This window comes from Camponotus vicinus, unplaced genomic scaffold (genome assembly GCF_025532165.1).
Source record: "Camponotus vicinus isolate PSW18456_S1 unplaced genomic scaffold, iyCamVici1.0 SCAF_2, whole genome shotgun sequence".
Lineage (NCBI taxonomy): Eukaryota > Metazoa > Arthropoda > Insecta > Hymenoptera > Formicidae > Camponotus > Camponotus vicinus.
Genome location: NW_028141956.1, coordinates 23,263,469 through 23,282,402, shown reverse-complemented (window position 1 = coordinate 23,282,402; position 18,934 = coordinate 23,263,469). Strand labels below are relative to the sequence as shown.

At 40.6% G+C, this 18,934-nt stretch overlaps 1 protein-coding gene and 1 long non-coding RNA gene across 5 annotated transcripts in view; one reads left to right on the top strand and one right to left on the bottom strand.

The window, feature by feature from the left end:
- The window catches only part of Sp1 (transcription factor Sp8), a 72,516-nt gene extending 66,380 nt beyond the window's left edge, over window positions 1-6,136 (top strand). For all 3 annotated transcript variants that reach the window (XM_083091952.1, XM_083091950.1, XM_083091951.1), the window contains exons 2-3: window positions 3,206-4,247; window positions 4,316-6,136. In XM_083091952.1, coding sequence (XP_082948078.1) covers window positions 3,239-4,247; window positions 4,316-5,178 — 1,872 coding nt within the window. In that variant the 5' untranslated portion in view covers window positions 3,206-3,238 and the 3' untranslated portion in view covers window positions 5,179-6,136. The remainder of the gene's footprint in view (window positions 1-3,205; window positions 4,248-4,315) is intronic.
- The window catches only part of LOC145967253 (uncharacterized), a 147,243-nt gene that overhangs the window by 51,622 nt on the left and 76,687 nt on the right, over window positions 1-18,934 (bottom strand). The window lies entirely within an intron of this gene.

Genomic DNA, 18,934 nt, shown 5'->3' with positions numbered 1-18,934 from the left:
TGACACGGCCGTCGGATGCGGTTCGCCACGAAGCTCGACCGGTAGACACCCCACGGTTTGTTGCTTCGCACCCTCGCTGTCGAGTCTTTTACCTCCCTCGCATTCAGCTGTCACGTGGCTCGTGCTCGAACGATGGTCGGCGTTTCCGCTTTATTTTCCGCCGTCGAGTGCTCGATCTCGTTAACGATCACGCTCGACAGCGATCGAGCCGCTTCTTGGGCCTCATCGCAAGTCAGCAATCGACGCGATGCGGACGAATTCTTAGAAAAAGGATCCAGAGTCGGCGGAGTAGACGACGAAAACGAAGACGAGGACGAGGCGAGACGAGCGAGAGGATTCCTCGTTTTAATTTATGCGCGGCGTAGCTCGGGGCATTATTAGTCCTAGCTGGCTACGAGAGGGCGTGACGTCACGCGACTAAAACAAAGGATCCTACCGGTGCCCATTTCACGTCGGTTCCCTTTCAAGCGCGCCGACAGGAGGGGCGCGAGGGTCCGGGTCTCTCGTCGAGTAAATTCGAGTATACGCTTCATCAGCCTCGTATCATGCATTTATTTTATCATTTAACCTAACCTAAAAAATAAAATCTAACCTAAAATAAAATTTAACCTAACCTAAAAAATAAAATCTCTCGCGCGAAGCTGAGAAATTGTCGATACTTCGTTTCTGCAAAAGGAAACTTGCTTATTGCTGGACAAGAAGTGCTAAACGAAAAAGCCCCGATGACTCTGAGACGTGACGAAACGGAATGGGATGAAGGTACGCGCAATGGAGGATTGGGTGTGCGGTACCACGATGGAGACCGGAGGGAGCTGATCGAGGGACGTCGTTGTCTCCGCAGGCCACTGTCATATTGTCCCGGTGGATCGATACGTGGCCTGCCTACAACCTGCACTCATCGAGCTTGAAGAGGGCGTGGCTCGTACACTGGCGGAGAGACACTCAACCCCGTTGCGATCTCCGTTGCCGTGCGTTAGCCACCCTCCTCCTCTCCCTCCCCCTCTCCCTCCCCCTGCGCTACCCTATCCTGCCATCCTTTCGACCGTAAAAGCGGGAGAGACGAGCATTTCGTTCCTTTCAACCCTCCGCGGTTCTCTCGTCGTCACCCTCCGATCTCCGAGCGAGCGTCAACGAGCGCTCTCATTCGTCGAGGATGTCGTAACGGGGAGTTCGGAGATTTCCTCGGAATAATGACTTTTGCTCAATACCATACCTTCCCACGTTCGAGTATAAATTACAGTAATTTCGCTAGACCCGCGGTGTTCTAAAAATATAAGTACTTGCAACATCCGCGCTTAATTATTTAGCTCATTATTACTTGTGTTAATAGCACCGAGTCGCGGAAGATGTTGGCGCTTCGCACACGATTGCGTCTTTAAATAACGAGACCGTATTATAGCAATATCGATCATGTTACTCCGGAGAAATATGAGCGGGTTATTTGTTGTACACGTTGATGAATGACCAGGGCAACCGAGTAGAGTCTTCTCTCTTCGAAGGATAGATCAAGCACGAAGCGGTCGCGACTCTTCCGTTTTTCCTTTTTTTCCCCCCTCGTTCTGTCTCTCTTTCTCTCCCTCTTTCTCCCTCTCGTCGCTACCATCCTGGAGGGGTGCGCGCGTTTCGTTGTCTTTCGCCGGTGTTGTTGGCGCAAGGTTGAATCCACGTGGGGGCGTGTCGCCTCGATGGCGCCGACTGCTAATGGCCGCGCGGCCCTCCAGACCTTAATTTCCTGCCGCTTCCGCGGACCCTCTCGCTTTTACCTCTCCGAGTCCAAATCCGTTCCCTAGGACCCTCTCTCCTTCAGCCTCCGGCCCTTCAGTAGCCGCCGACACTCACAGCCTTGTCCTTTCATCCCCCCGTGAGCGATTTGCATGGAGCTGCTCTTTTGATGAAGTTCGTTATCTAAAATCTCTCAGTCCGCTTCTGTCTGTCGTCCGCTCTAATTTTTAGCTCGTGCGCAAATTGCGTTTCCTTTAATCCCTCGTGCGAGAAAGGGAACACGAGCGTCGCAAATTTCTTAAAGGACTCGTTGAAGTTTATTATGATATAATGTTGAATTTATAGGATTATATTAAGATATAGACCATATTCTAGTGTATTCTTATATAGATATATATTTATTGTTCTTGAAGTTACAATTTCTACAGAATTTCAGTATTCGCACATAACAAAAACCTTACAAACTAAAAAACTTATGGCAAAATGGCCTCGATCCTAATCTAATCTAACCTAGTCTATTCTTATATTATTTTTATATTCATAGTCTATCTCACAATCAGATCATCTTAAGTCTGGTCTCGGGTTGTCTTAAGATTCTGTTCAGCCAATGAAATGGCCGTATAACATTTTCAAACCTTACTTAAGATCTTAAATATAAGAGCAAACTATGAATACAGACCATAGTTATTTCTTTGAAAATCAACATTTTTCATCTTTCTTACTTATCAAACCCACGTGATATTTAAAGAGAATCGATTTTGCTCTATTTTTATGTCTATAATATTATCTCATATTGTTTCGAGTCTCCTAATATTGTACCGTGGAAAACATATGTCGACCTTGTGTTTGAATCGAGAACAATTTGCATGAAACCGGCCTAGGTAGAGCGATCGGTCTATCCGGGTCTCATTACTTTTAGCGACTTTAATCTTGGATCTCTTCTAGGATAGAAGCAATTTAGTGTCATTATACGCCCTTAGGGGAAGACTTTCTCTTCTTTCTCTCTCTATGGGCCCGAGCCTGGGCTTCTTTTTATATCGATTTAGATCGCGGCGGCGATTATGGGCGTCCACCGGCCGACAGATTTCGATATTACGTACCGCGCTGGCACGAAAAAGTATCCCGATGGTCCGGTGAATCGAAACGCGCGATACGTAATTCGGCCCAGAGTTGTTATTACCGATTTGCGTAATCGCACCGATCCCGCTGAAATTGTTCCACAACGAGTGTTTTCGATGAAAATCCCAAAGAAAGACCGGCAACGCGCGCGTGCGTTGTTAGCACATTGTAAATCGAGGATAATTATGCGAATTCGTCGGGAATTTTTAATCGAGAACTCATCATCATATTCCTAATGATATACATATAAATTGAGACTTGGCTCGAATATATTATACTTATCGTGTTACGTTAAAGTAGGTAAATGTTTTCCCTTATAAAATGAAACTATGATTGAGCATGGATTTCATTTACAATGTTACAGGATCATCCGGGATTGCGAAGCACGCCTCTGGCCATGTTGGCGGCTCAATGCAACAAGCTGAGCAGCAAGAGCCCGCCACCGCTAGCGGACGCGGCGGTAGGCAAGGGTTTCCATCCTTGGAAGAAGAGCCCGCAGAGCAGCGGCAGTTCACCGCAGCATAGCAGCGGAGGGGGAGGTGGCGGCGGCGGAGGTGGAGGAGGCGGCGGCGGGTGCACCACGACGGGAGTGAGCCAGAGACCGGCAGCAACGAGCAGCGCCGGCAGCACGACCGGCGGTTACGCCAGAGCGCCAGTGACATCATGCGCCTCGACCGCGCCGCAATACGGTAGCGAGTTGTACTTTCCCGGGACAGCGAGCGCTCAACCGGCCGGCGATCCGCATCACCATCAGAGCAGTCTCTTGGGCAAGGTCGAGGGTGCGACCTTGGGCTCGGTATACGGCAGGCATCCGTACGAGTCGTGGCCGTTCAATGCGATGCCGGGCGCGACTCACGGCGGAATCAAAGCGAGCGACGGTTGGTGGGACGTGCACGGTGCCGCGACCGCCGGCGGTTGGCTGGACGTGAGCGGCACCGTCGGCGTCGGCGTCCACGCGGCGCAAATGGCCAATTACTCGGCCGACTACTCGACGAGCCTCGCTCTCGCTGGCAATCACTTGCTGACCACGGCTACGACCGCCGGCCACAATCTCCTGCAAGACACGTACAAGTCGATGCTACCGGGCGGACCGCCCGGATTCGGGCTCCATCATCACGCGGCCGCGACTGCCGGCGCCGGCGCCGGAAGTCCGCAGGGCGGCGGCGGCGCCGGGGGTGTCGGCGGCGTCGGGGGCGCCGGCGTCAGCCAAGCGCCCTCGCCACGCTCGCAGAGACGTTACACCGGTCGCGCCACGTGCGATTGCCCGAATTGTCAAGAAGCCGAGAGACTCGGTCCCGCCGGCGTGCACCTCAGGAAGAAGAACATCCATAGCTGCCACATACCGGGTTGCGGCAAGGTCTACGGGAAAACGTCGCATCTGAAGGCCCACTTACGGTGGCACACTGGTGAGCGACCGTTTGTTTGCAACTGGCTTTTCTGTGGCAAGCGGTTCACACGTTCGGATGAGTTGCAGCGGCACCTTCGAACCCACACCGGCGAAAAGAGATTCGCCTGCCCGGTCTGCAACAAGCGGTTCATGCGCAGCGACCATCTCGCGAAGCACGTCAAGACCCACAGCAGCAGCAGCAGCAGCAGCGGCAGCAAGGGCAAGGGGGGAGCGGGGAGCTCGTCGGCCGAGTCTTGCTCCGACAGCGAGGACAACGGGAGTCAGCAGAGTCCCACTTCCAGCTCGGTGCCGCAGCCGCAGCCGCCGTCGCAGCCGGCGGCCCAGGCCCAGCAGCAGCAGCAGCAGCAGCAGCTGGCAGCGGCTGCGGCGGCGGCAGCGGCAGTAGCGGCGGCAGCGGTGGCGGCGGGCCAGGACACCACCAGCAACACCACCTCCCCCCAGACCACCAACACTCTCGGCCATCAGCCGACAACACCCATGACCCCAATACAGATGACCCCGCCGCCTCTGACCCCACACCATCCCCACCACCCGCATCTCCCGCCTCTAATGCACCATCCTCATCATCACGCAACCTCCGTACCGGCGGCCCACCATCCGCACGCGGGGATGAGCATGCACTGAGCCCGGTGGGGCCCGGAGCCGGTGCCTGCAGTACCACTGCCGCAACGGCCCTGGGCTCCCCCCTATCCTACCCCCTCAATCTGAACCTCATGCAGAATCACGCGACCATTAATCCGTCGGCCATCGCCCATCATCACCATCAGCAGCACCAAAACCACCATCACCATCATCACCACCACCACCAATCGCACCAACAACAGCATCCGCGACAAAACAACTCCTACTCTGTGCAACAAAATCCTGGCACGCCGGGGACCGCGCAGACTCCCTCACCCTCGTCCCCTGCGCCTGTACATAGTCTCTAAGCCGTTACGAGCGCACTCGCGTCCGACAACCGGTCACAATCCACCGCACGTCCGTCCGCCGCGTTCATACACGCAGGCACGAGTAATATACACACGTAGACACAAGAGCATACACGAAGGTACACACGAATCTGGCTCCCCGTCCTGGTTCCGAATACGGAAAATGGTCCCCGTTTTCACACACGCACGCGAATTTTCAGGATTTTTTTTTATCTGTACATAATATATATATACATAACGCGTGAAAGAGAGGGAGAGAGAGAGAGAGAGAGAAAGAAAGTGAGAGAGAGAGAGAGAGGGAGAGAGAGAATGAAAGAGAGAGAAATGATATATTAATTATAAGCGGTGTAATGTTGTGTGTAAAAAAGTAACCCGTATAAATATATAAATATAAATATATAAATATATAAATATATATATATATATTATACATTATATATATACTGTACAATATATATATTATACATTATATATATTATACATAATGCACTGTCGCGTTGTACCATACACCGACAAAAAACTTGGCGCCCCGCCGACTCTTCTCTTCCGTTTTCATTTTCGGAAGGCAAGAGACGGAAAGAGTTAAGGAGAAACGACCGTAGAGTATGGACACGGACAGGTTCCAAACGATTTCATACCACGCAGGGCCTTGAGCATTGTCTAATGAGAGAAGAGAGAGAGAGAGTGAAAGTGTTTTTCCTTAGTGAATTTACAATTGTTTCCAGGCAATTTGTTACGTTTGGAACTTGGAACGACAACTCATATCAGCCCACCCTTCGGATGTAGTAACGCGCACTATTATCAATGAATTATTATTATTAATTATTAATTATTAATTATTATATTAAATATTAATTATTATTATTAACTCTTTTCTTATTACTGTGTATTTTATTATAAAAATTATAAATTCATTTTAAAGTGAGAAAGAGGAAATAAATAATGCTTTTGTGAATAATGATTCTATTCGATCGAACTCTCACTCCACCTATAAAACTCGTCCCTTGCTATCCAACTTTCGATCACGAACCCGTGAAACGACAATTCCTATCGACTCTCAAAACTTTTGCTCTTGTTGCTGTTGATCATTAAGGAGTGATTCGTAAAAGGCCGCTCCATCGTTCTTTTTCTTCTGGTAAGCGTAATCTTTTTCACACAACAATTAAAAATAAATTTATCCATATGTGTATGTATGTGTGTGTCACGAGGGGTTTTCAATAACAACTTTTAATCGTAATGACAATTCATACATTCGCGATAAAGGCTCGTGGCTCGACTTTAGCAAGTGCTGTCGACGTATTAAGAGGCTTCGAGAGCGACAGAGCACGAGCGGGACACGAGCTCGTGGGACGATATTATCGCACGGGCCGTTAAATCCCGGATCCTACCAACCGTGAAATGTCCCGTCATAACATCGGGTCTCCCTCGCTATGTAGAGGTCGTGCAATTTTATTTTCCCGCTCCGGGATTTTATTCCGATCTCCGGCTCCTTCCTTCTTTCGGAGATTCACCGATTACGCGACGTAGCTTCGCGTAGCGAGAGCAACGGAAATGCGTCCGATACGTAGCTTCGGCTCTCGATCTTATTAGCGAGAATGACTCGGCTCGGGCCTAAACAAGTGGAGTAGCCACGTCACGCGATCATTACGAACTCCTATAAAGTCGATTCTCCCAAGAACTCCGCCGACCGTTCATAATAATTGATTACAGCGTGCGCAATATTCTTCAAACAATGACAGGAGTCGCTCGTGTCACGAGAAAACTGCGCGTTTCCAAAGACAAATACGTAGCCATTAACGAATTAACGAATCGGTTTTAGAAAAAATTATGTTTCTCACAATGAATCTAAAATAAAACATCTCTAAAAACATATAAATATCTAATAAAATATATATGTAATCTCTTAATAAAATCTCAATAACAAAATATAAATAATAATAAAATAAAATAATAATCAAATCAAATCAAATAATAATAAAATCAAATAAAATAATAATAAAATAAAATAAAATGAAATAATAATAAAATATATAAAATATTTAATAAAATTTAATATATTGATTTTTTATATAATCTCACTTAAAGGATGAAATTAGGATTTCATCGAATACGAGGAGCAGCGTCGCGACGCGGCGACGTCGCAATAGACAATTTTCGAGCACGACGCCGTAAACTGGATCAATATGGCAGAGATTACGAAATAAGATCGTTATGCAAAGCAGTCGGAGGGAGTCGCGCCGGGGTTACGCCGCAGCAATTCGCGGGGGGAAGGAGCAGGGGGAGGAGGAAGGGTGGGACGGGGGAGGAGGGGAGTGCGGTTAACGTATAGCGGTAAGCGTGCACAGGCCCGGGGGATGGCTTTTTCGGTGATTTAACCGAGGAGGGTGAACGTTTGTTATTCAATTTGCAACCCCCTCGGTACCAGCCACTGCTCTCACCCCTCTATCCACAGATCATCGCGCCTTTTACGACCATGGCCGTACGTTTCTAATGCAGGAAACGTTCCTCCTCGCACGGGATATAGCGATTGGTGAGTATTCTGCTACGTTTCGACGTTTCATTCTTCCGCACTTACGTAACTACTTTATTCCCCGTCTCATTCTTTTCGTTTCGTGACAAGTTGACAACGATATTATACGTCGATCTCCTTCTATTCTACTGTACTCGAAGGCATTGCAGCTCAAGGTACAATTTAATTATAATGTAACAATATACACTGTCACTGTAAACTTTTAAAATAATTAATTTCTGTTTTTTTTATATATATAATTATCTTTCACGAATCTTTCTCATTTTAAAAGTACATCACGTCTGAAATATTCCGAAAAAAATAATGTGATTTGTCAATAAAAATATTAATATAAAAGAGTCGATATTCTCGAAGAGAAAAAATAATTTTTAATAAAGTAAGAAATAACATAGTAATCACACATATTATATTTTTAATGCATATTTTATCATTGAAGAAATTTTCAAAGAAAATAATTAGCTTTTTTTGTGATTATATATTATACATGTGTGGGTAGAATGATAAATATTAACTCTCATACATATTTATAAAAATTACAATTTGATTAAATATAATGATATTCGAATCATGATTTATCATGAATAATGATTTTGAATCGTCATTATTAATGTTAATATGTTATCATTATTAAATTTCCTCGTAATTTATGTGTGATATACATGTGTAACAATAAATAAAAGAGATAGAATGAATCCTTTTCAAGAGAGATGCATACGTCTGTTCTGCTGGTTTGTGAATGAACAATCATCATTATCTCTCATCATTATATATATTATAGAAATTACGATTTGATACAATGATATTGGATTAATTTTAAATCGTGTCAATCGTCACATCAATGTTAATATATTATTACACAATAGTTACACAAGTTATTCTTATTAATATTATTATTATTAAATTTCCCCGTAATTTATGTACGATATATTTATGCACGCGTACCAATAAATAAAAGAGGTAGGACGGATCCTTTTCAAGAGAGATACATACGTCCATTCTGTCGGCTTGCGAGTGAATAATTAGGCGCGTGCGAGTGTCACGTCCGCGAGATCGTTCTCAAGACTCGGGGTCATTAGATCCGTCTGTTCTTTCGAACGGCGGTTGCGATAATAAAGGTCGCGACCGTCACTAGACAAAGACACCGCCGTGCGATTAATTTCACGGCGGTGCACCCCATCGCGATACAATTGAAACGAATGGAGCGGCGGGAGCGCTTTTATGAAGCCGGCGGAACGACACTTTGCTCGCAAACACCGATCCCGTCCCGCTTGGATCGCGTTCATCGTGATTTATAAGTGGATCACGAGTAACAAAGATGTAGATTACACAACCGGAAAAATAAAACGCGTTATGAGAGCGATACGATAAATCTTGTACTTATTTCTCCCGGTTATTTTTTTTACAGATTATTCATTAAAGAGATAGATTCATTAAGATTATTTCACTAATAATGATACTGATATTTTATCGAAAAATTGTGATTTATTTTAAAGTTTACCGATCAATTTGTGCGATTTCTGCAAATATTCCTCGTATACTTCACGCATTAATATACAATTGTATTGCAGTGATATTAACTCTTTAAGTGTTTTATTTCATTTTGAGAACGTGCACTTTTGTGCTTAATTATTTTTAAACTGCGACAAAAGCAGAGTAAGTGCATTTATTATAAAATTGAAATAAATTATAATAAAACGACAAAATTTTTTTTCTAGTTGCTTTTTTAAATCATATTTTTATTATAAATATTTATTATAAAATTGTATTATTTCATAAAAAATTATATATAATTACAATTGATAACAATTTGATTAATTCGTTAAAAAAGTAAAAAATGAAATGTTTGAGAAAGAAAAATTTTTTCTTTGTATGTTTTCTTTTTTTTGTCTTAAAGTATTCTAAAATGTGTTAAAATTACGAATGTTTTTTAAATATGTTTTACCTAAATTTTACTTTAATAGCAAATGCAAATTTTTTTTGTTTAATGACGAGTATATTCGACATAAACATTGAAAGAGTTAATTATTAATCTACATAATAATTGATTAATACAAATATATAGATAATTAAATAAATTCAAGCTCTAAATCTTTCGAAATTAAAATTTTTGTACCAGAAAAACGACGGGCAAATAATAGTTCTCTTTTTTTTATTTTAAAATAATATAAAATTGAGTCAAAAAATAGAAATACAAACACAATCAGTTCTATCGAATAAAACAAATTATCGAACGATAGAGATAACGCATTAAGTGGAGAAGAAAGAAAGCTGAATGATGGTGCTCTCTGAAATTCCACACTCGTTTGTGATGTCGGCAAGGTTTAGTGAAAAAATGCGAACAAAGGAGACCGAAAGGCTCGTCGTTTCTCGCCCCTTCGTGGTCTGTTAACAAATCTCATGATCCTAACGACTTGACTTTAGTTTGGGGATACTACGGTTTCGTATTTACAAAAGCGAAACCGCCTCTTTTTCAAGCCCACCGCAAACTAGAGCTGCCAAGTGAAAGAAAGCGAAAAGCATTTTTCTTCCATAGACGAAGGTTATTATTTTGTTACGTCACAGACAAAGAATATTTTTCAGAAAATAACAGCAAAATATTTGCTGACAAATTTTACAATGGCATCTTCAAGTCAGTTCAATTATCATGTCAACACGTCTCGTTTCTATACTATATACTCATTTCGGTACTATTATTCGTGAGATGCGTAAATCACGAACGGGACGACGAAGCATAACCGATTTGCCGAAAGTGCCAACAGATTAGTACGCTAATCTGAACCGGTTGTAAAGCCGAAGAGAGAGAGGACCGTAGAAAGAGAGGACTAACGAGGCTATGGTTAGAGCCATGGTTTATAGACATATGGTTAACACAGTTACTGTTTAGTTTGCTTGGAAAAGTCGGGGAAGACACATGCGTGAGACTAGGTTAGGTTAGGACGCCGTTTCAAAGGCCATTTTCGAACACACGCAGGCAGACACGCGCGTCGCACACGTGCTCGAATGAGAGAAGCACGCGAGTCCTGTTACCAAAGTGCCGCGCTCGCTGGAAAAAGTCGTGGCGCGATCGGAAAGCCGACGTCTGTAAAGTCAACTTGAACCTAGATAGAGATACCGAGAGAGTCCTTTGAATTTTAGAGAGACCGCCGATCCTATTACCGGATACATGTACTGCGACGAGAAAGCGTAATTTATTATCACGCAACAGCCTAAAAAAGATCCACACGCACACACGTGTGCGTGATTCGGAGATGGGTGAATTGCTACTTGATCAGGATTCAAATTTTTAAAACACGAGACACGTGTTTGTACGTTTGATGTTTTAATTACACGGTCAGTTCGATTAATTAATGATGTTTTCAATACTATCAAGTATACAATCATGATTTTTTTTTAATTTAGATGAAACACTTCAACACTTTTTTAAATTAAAGAAAGGACAAAGAGAAAATATTTATTAATATTTGTTAATATTATGTATTATATTTCCTGATGTAATCATTAAATAAAAAAATCCATGTATTAAATACCTTTAATAATTAAATAATTTCATCAATTGTGTTCGATGAAAAGTTTAAAAATGATTTATCTATCTTTTATAAAAATAAAAGTTGAACTAACTTTTATTTTATGAGAATTTGAGATGAGCAATATTTTTTTAAGACAGATTTTTCCTCAGACTTTTATCATTTTTATTTCTTTTTCCTCAGACTTTTATCATTTAATTAAATAAATAAATTAAAGATATATAATTATTTCTTGCGTAGAGAGCTAAAATTATATAATGATAAGGTAATATTATAAAATGCAACTTGCAAATATTAAAAGTATATTTCCAGATTGCAAAAGATATTTTGCATAATTAATTTAATAATAAATGAAGATAATTTATTCTTTTTAAATAACGATTTGCTATTTACATATCAAAAAACAAATTTATTTGAAAATTTTAATCTTACCTTTTTTATTTTAATTTATTATCAAAAGATTGTTATTATTAATATTCAAAAAATATGATTTTCCAAGAAATATACTTAATCCATTTTGCTCTTATCTTTCAACTAAATTGATAAACTTTAATCAAAAGGATATTTTAGATTGATGTTTCAGAGATAAATTTATAAAAATAAATGAATTACAATCTCAAACACACTTGTTTTTATTTTCTATATTTTTTTTCCATCTATCTAGGAATTATTGTAAATGGAAATTATTGTAAATTGAAGTATTTTACATATTATTAATGTGTGAAAACACACAGTTTTGCAAATTTTTACATTTCCTGTATATTTTTTCTGTAAAGTAAAATTTATAACATTCTCTCTCTCTCTCTTTCTCTTTGAGGTAATCTCGGAAAATCAGACAAATAACGTCACCCGACACGTGCGATCGACGCGATCTCGTGTTCGACATCGTCGAACAGCCGTCTAATGGGCAAACAACACCGAACATTCTGACGCTGTCATAACGAGCGTTGGTCGGCCACCACCGCTACGCATCGCGGAATAGGACAGGCCGAGGCAATCCTGTAACGCAAGGCTGATATAACATTACCGTCCGATTCGAGTTAATTGCTCGTCGTTAGAGGTCATTAAAGTATCTGGTTGGTTCACGCGACACTCGTCGAGGGACTGCGCTTCGGGGACGCGGCGGCTTATTCCTCCGGGCTAACGAACGAATCGCGTCGCACCCGCAATCACCTCGTTACGCAAGCTTACGCCTAATTGAGCGGTAGACTAATTATCGAGCGCTGTCTATTTCGATATCAATTCGTTATTTGCGACTGACGCGTCTGACCGATGTACCAGAGGTGCTTCCGGATCATGATTATTATGGATAGGACATTATTATATTGCGTGATAGCAAGACTAATTCGTTCATTCTCGACTTGTTTCGAAATTGGAGATCAAATTAAGACAAGATTTTTAATTCATTATCAAAATAATACTAAGGCTAAGATTATTAGTCTTGTCGAGATTACTGATTCTTTAAAAGAAGCTAAAATATGTATATTTGTAAATTAGATTTTTAAAAATCATATTATATATACATTTAACGGCGAGATTTTTGTTGCAGAGATTTAGTCAAGACCAAGATCAAATTTAAGTTTTCGAACATTTTCAATACCAATAAAATATTTTTGTGAATATTGTCTCGTCTTGAGTCTAGTACTCTAATTATGGGACTGTTTTTAATCTAACAATAAGTTTTACTTAAGTTGAAAGAGTTAACAATTGGGCATAATTAAACGATTCGAGTGAACGAGAAAATTATATTGCTTATGTTGCATTTATCGATGACACTAATATACAGGGTGTTTCTTAATAAGTGTGACAAATTTTAGGAGATGATTCTTTGTCAAAAATTAAGGGGGGTTTTTCATATAAAAATATACTCCTACATCTCTCCCTGTGGAGTTGTACTCCTCCAAAAATGGGAGTAAAAATGAGGTTTTAATTTTTTTCTCAAATTTGGAACAAGTTAAAGAAATGAAATTAGGTGGATATTTTCTACTAGTAAAAAGGTTATTTATTAATATTATTTTCAGCCCATATTATTATAAGGGGATGAAACTAGCAACCCCTATTCAATTTTTTATTAAAAGTTTTTAATGGGACGGAATATGATCATCTAAAAATATGCATTAAAAAATTTGATTTATTTAGGAACTTTTTTATTTCTATTATTTTTTTCATAAAATCAGTAGTTTTCAAGAAAAAAAAAATACGTTATCGTGTACAGTACGATGCTAAATAGCATAGGTTTCGAATTACGAGAAATTAAATTTTAAAATAAAAATAAAATTAGAGTAAATGTTGGAAAAATTGGAACAAAGACAAAATTATAATAAAAACCTAAGAAATAAAAACCTAATTTTTACCCCCATTTTTGAAGGAGTGTAACTCCAGGGAGGGAGTATATGAAAAATCCCCCTTAATTTTCGACAAAGAATCATCTCCCAAAATTTTTCCCACTTATTAAGGAACACCATGTATAGTATAGATGTTACAAAGTCAAACTTTTTGTCAATATTCTCTATGAATAGAGATAAAAAAAATATACGTGTTAAAAAGGTAAAAATGTTATCTTATTGTTAACGACATTCTTTAATGTATTTCTATTTTATGCATTTGCTGATGCATCTTTCTGACTTTCTTGCATTAAATTTTCTTTCCCGTTTACTGTTTAATAAATAAATAAATAAATATAGGCCAGGAAATGATTTATTAAAATGTTATAATAAAGATGTCAAACATGAATAGCGGATTAGTTGTTAATATATTATATGGAAGAGTAAATTGATGATGTTTATCTTCTCTATGTTACATATTATTTGAAGTCATTGATGATCAGTATCGATAAATAAGCGAATTTGTATCAATATAGTTTGTTATATATTTTGGTAGATACGATTCTTATTTATGGCTTCTACAATGGATTTTTATATCGTATATCTTATAATATATTAATAGCGAATCTGCTATTCATGTTTGATATCTTCGTTATAACATTTTTAGCGTTCGAAGCGTTTCCGGACCTATGTTTATATAACATTTTTTTCCTTATTTCAACTCATAGAACACATTGGCAAAAATTCGAGCGTAACTTTGAAACACTCTATCGCGGTGACGATTGAAAAATGATCGGATGAAAAGTAACTTAAGCTGCTAAGCAATCGAGTTTTGCTCAATAATAATGACTTCATCCCTCGATAAAATGCGCGTTGCTCGTATCAAAGGGAATCGCAATTTAATTTATCAACATTCTCTCATATGTACCTGCGCGTCTTAACGAGAAAAAAAGAAGCCCTCGATGATAATTCAAAGGCAAAGCCGCGACCCCGTGAGTTCACCGAAGAACCGCAGCACGGTAGCTAGCGGTTCGTAACTATCGGCCGATAATTTCATGGCACATCGGATAGGTATGTCGGATGGAATGGATGGAAATTAGTCGAGATGGCCGTCGAGTTCCACGAGTTAATTGATACGTCCGCGCCCGATGAGGCGGCGAAATACAGAGGGAGAGTCGATCCCCCACACATCTCGACACCACATGTATATGTTTATACGCGTACATATGTACGTATGCATGTGCATGCACACTATTCCCATTGCATTCCCATGTTTGTTCGAGTCCCGCGTGATTTAACGGCTCCGCTTCCTGGCGATCCAGTTAACGCGCGTACGCACAATATGCGTGTGTTGGTGCAGTTTGTTAGTCGCAGAGTGGCGGAATACGCGTGAAAGACGAACGGGCGTCTCTTTCTTTCTCTCTGTGTCGAAACCCCACGGGCCATCGCGCAGTGACTAATACCCTTCCGACCGTATTTTTATCTCGCCACGAGCGAGTGGTCGCCCCTCGACAGCAAGAAATCCACCATGACAACGGATGTGCCAAATAGATGGCAACATCTAGAGGGAACGCGTGGCTATCTTCGACGGCACGTTCGCGAACGGATAGCTTTTTTAGGGTCTCGGACTGCTGATGTGTCGATCGAGAAGAATTTGTTATATTTAGGGTTGCAGGATTCAAGACGAGATGTTCGTGAAAATTTATTATTGCATTGATGTGGAAAATTTTAATTTAAGTCTTGTCTTGAGCGAATTTTTGTAGCAGAAAATCTCGTTTCGATCTTATTAACATTTTTTATTTAATATTGAATAATTATTATAAATAATTATTATAAATAATATTTACAATCATAATCTTTACAATATAATTTAAAATAATTATTACTTGAACTTGTTATTGATGTTGTCTCGAAAAGTAAGATAAAACAATATTAAGATTATAGTCTTGGTTTCTCGTGCAAATCTAGTTGTATTAATCTTCTCGCGATCTTGTTCTTCAAGAAATTATTTTTATTGTATCCATAGTTAATTAAAATAAAATTTATCTGATTTTTCTGAATAGGTAATAAAATTATTTCGTATTTAATATCCATAGTTAATTTAAATAAAATCTACCTAATATAAAATATATCTAATAATCTCTTAATATAAAATCTATCTAATAATCTCTTAATATAAAATCTGTTTAATAACACAGGTCTACAAGGTTTTGTTGTTGGGCAGCTGGGGGTCATTTCCGAAGTAATTTTCTGCGTAGAATCCGAATCCGAGGTCAGAATTGGCCCATCACGTCAGGATTTTGAGATATTTGAGGTTATATACTCGAAAAATGGCTTTTTGGGCTACTTTTGAGGTTATGTACAGGACGCACAAAATTTTTTAGCTCTTTTCTTCTAATTGCATCATTTAGTATTACTCTTTCCCTTGAAAATGAGCTGTCGAATGGTCATCTACGATTTTTCCTTGCAAAGTTACGGCCATTTTAAGATGACTATAACGGCGCAGGGTTTGGAATTCATCATGTCATCTTAAAATGGCCGTAACTTTGCAAGGAAAAATCGTAGATGACCATTCGACAGCTCATTTTGAAGGGAAAGAGTAGTACTAAATGATGCAATTAGAAGAAAAGAGCTAAAAAATTTTGTGCGTCCTGTACATAACCTCAAAAGTAGCCCAAAAAGCCATTTTTCGAGTATATAACCTCAAATATCTCAAAATCCTGACGTGATGGGCCAATTCTGACCTCGGATTCGGATTCTACGCAGAAAATTACTTCGGAAATGACCCCCAGCTGCCCAACAACAATCATGACCCCATTTTTTGTAGACCTGTGTAATCTCTTAATACAAAATCTATCTAATTTTTCTCAAGAGAAATTATTTCAAATTTAATAGAGCAAGGTACGGATCGAAGCATCATTAAAGGAGAGGTCGTGTTCGATCGTGCTAATTGTCCGTATGATTAAACGTCTCGTTGTCGGAAACTTTAACCCTCGTGTGTTGTTACGTTTATATTACCCTTGCCTCGTTACCTCATCGTTGTGAGGCTGAACGCTTAAAAATGTATGAAGCGACCATAGTGGTATATAAACGATACTTCCAAGTTGACAAAGTTCCACTTCTCTTTCTAGTTCGTTGACGTTATCGATTCTTTCCTCCGACAAAACAAGTCTGTCACTGCTTTCAGGTATCCCCTTTTCCACCGCGAGCGTGAGAGACAATAAGAAGTAAATAATTTTTTAAATGCCAGAGCCGAGGATCTAAATTTGTGTCTTATACGTGTGTCACAACTCAGATCAAAGTAGTCTCACCAACACACGTCGCACGCCGAGATACATATTCCTCGGTGTCTCGAACCCGACTGTTGTACGAGGTGTTAATTGGCTTCTCGTGAAACGATCATTTGTCAGATTCGTAAGGCGGACGAGGCCGAGCCAGTTGGTTCCGTCCACGAAACGATTTATGACAGACGGGTCGGTCATGCGGCGCAGCCGGAAGTCGCGGTGTTCTTTGTTCCTTCTTATAATACTACCTCCAACTCATTTATCGCATTTACATTCTCCGGCCTGTTTCTTCTCTCGCCCACTCGTCACGTTCAGATTATTGAATTAGATATACGATGGAATTGAATTGATTTTCGCCAGTCATCCCACGATTCACGATGGTCCTGTATGCACGCGCGCCCGCATATGGTGGAGCAGGACAACACAAAAGGAAGGGAAGAGAAAGAGAGGAATAAAAATGATGAAGAAGGAGGACGCAGTATTTCAAAGAGGAGAACCAGGATGGACGAGATGAATAAGGCTCTTCTTACGTAAGTTTCTCGGCCTTAGCCGGGCCTTTTTTTCCCTTCTCTCCCCCAGGTTTCGATCGCGAATCCGAACAACGATCGAACCAACATTCGATTAGGATATTTAAATTCTTTCATTAATAAATTAAGGATGAATAACAAGATAATTATAGATTACATGTATAATATTCACACACGTGTTAAAAATACAGGTGGGAGAATTTCATATTTATTTCTCCGTTTCTCGGGACATATGCTTTCCCGTGATAAAGAGCCAAAAAAGTGCGACCCTTCTCGCACGATGTTTGACAATTTCCGGAGGCGACAGCTACGGTTACGGAAATATGACATACGACTCTCTAACGTGTCGCTGCTCACACACACCGGGGACGCAATTTGACCGTAGCGGGCTAAACTTAGTTCCTTCCAAGCTGATGGAGGCTTCCTCGCTCATTCGATACATCTCGCGACTCTTGATTATCACTTAATTTCGACCGCCTCGTATTTATAGACGTCAAATTATCGTCAAAAAAATTAAGTTGGACGCTCTTGATCATCGGCTGCGTGTCATCGATGCAATTTATCGAGCACGACGAACTGCTACGAGCGCGTTTTTGAGAAGAGCTAATGACAAGCGGACGCTAATCATGCCGCTCTTGGATTCTTGGCGTCGAGCCGCGGCCGGAATAAAGCAGCACGTGTCTGGCGTCGGATATCGGAAGGGGCCACGACCCCCTTGACCCCGTCCCACCCACCTCTCGGGACCCCTTAACGATCGTCGTCATTGAATAAATCCGAAGCGTTATACGTCGCCAGGTCGACCGACGCGCGTCAATCTCGGGGACCTCCTTCGTCGAACAAACGCCCACCGGGAGAGAACGGCGATCGATTCTGATAGATGGGATGCGCATAACAACGCATCGACGTTACGGTACGGAATAAGCATACGTGGATAATAAGGAACCTCTGGAAGAGAGACGTTCTCTCTAATCCTCCACGACGCGTACGCGCATCTTTAATAAGCATGTTATTCGAGAGATTCAGTGTCATTTCCCTTTTTTTGTTTGTTGATTATTTATTTTAAGAGGTTATGCCTAGTCACAAAAGTAAACAAAAAACAGATTTTTATGTTTTTACATTTCCTTGAAGTATATCATATTGAAAATATTTCCTAAAAGTTTCGGATACAAATTAAGTTATAAGTGTATGTTTCATGAAACACCAGAATGTATAACTTCGTTTAAATAAGACTATAAAGCTTCAGTTTTGATGTTTTGAGGGCTATCAAGCCAATATATGAAGATTTAAATAAATTAAAATTATATGGGCCCGGAATAGATAATTCTGTGTAAATTTAAAAATCTACATTTTATTTAAACGTAAACTTGACACAAACCTTAAACGCGTTTTTCTCGAAATCACTTTTTCAAAGTCGGTGAGTAAGATATTTCGAAAACCGTTACACCGATTTGCTTGAAATTTTACAGGCTTCTTCTACATATAAAAACCTAGTAGATGAACAAAGGATTTTCTTTTTTAATGAATACTTTTTTTTTACTTAATAAAGAATGAGCAATTTTTAAGTCGA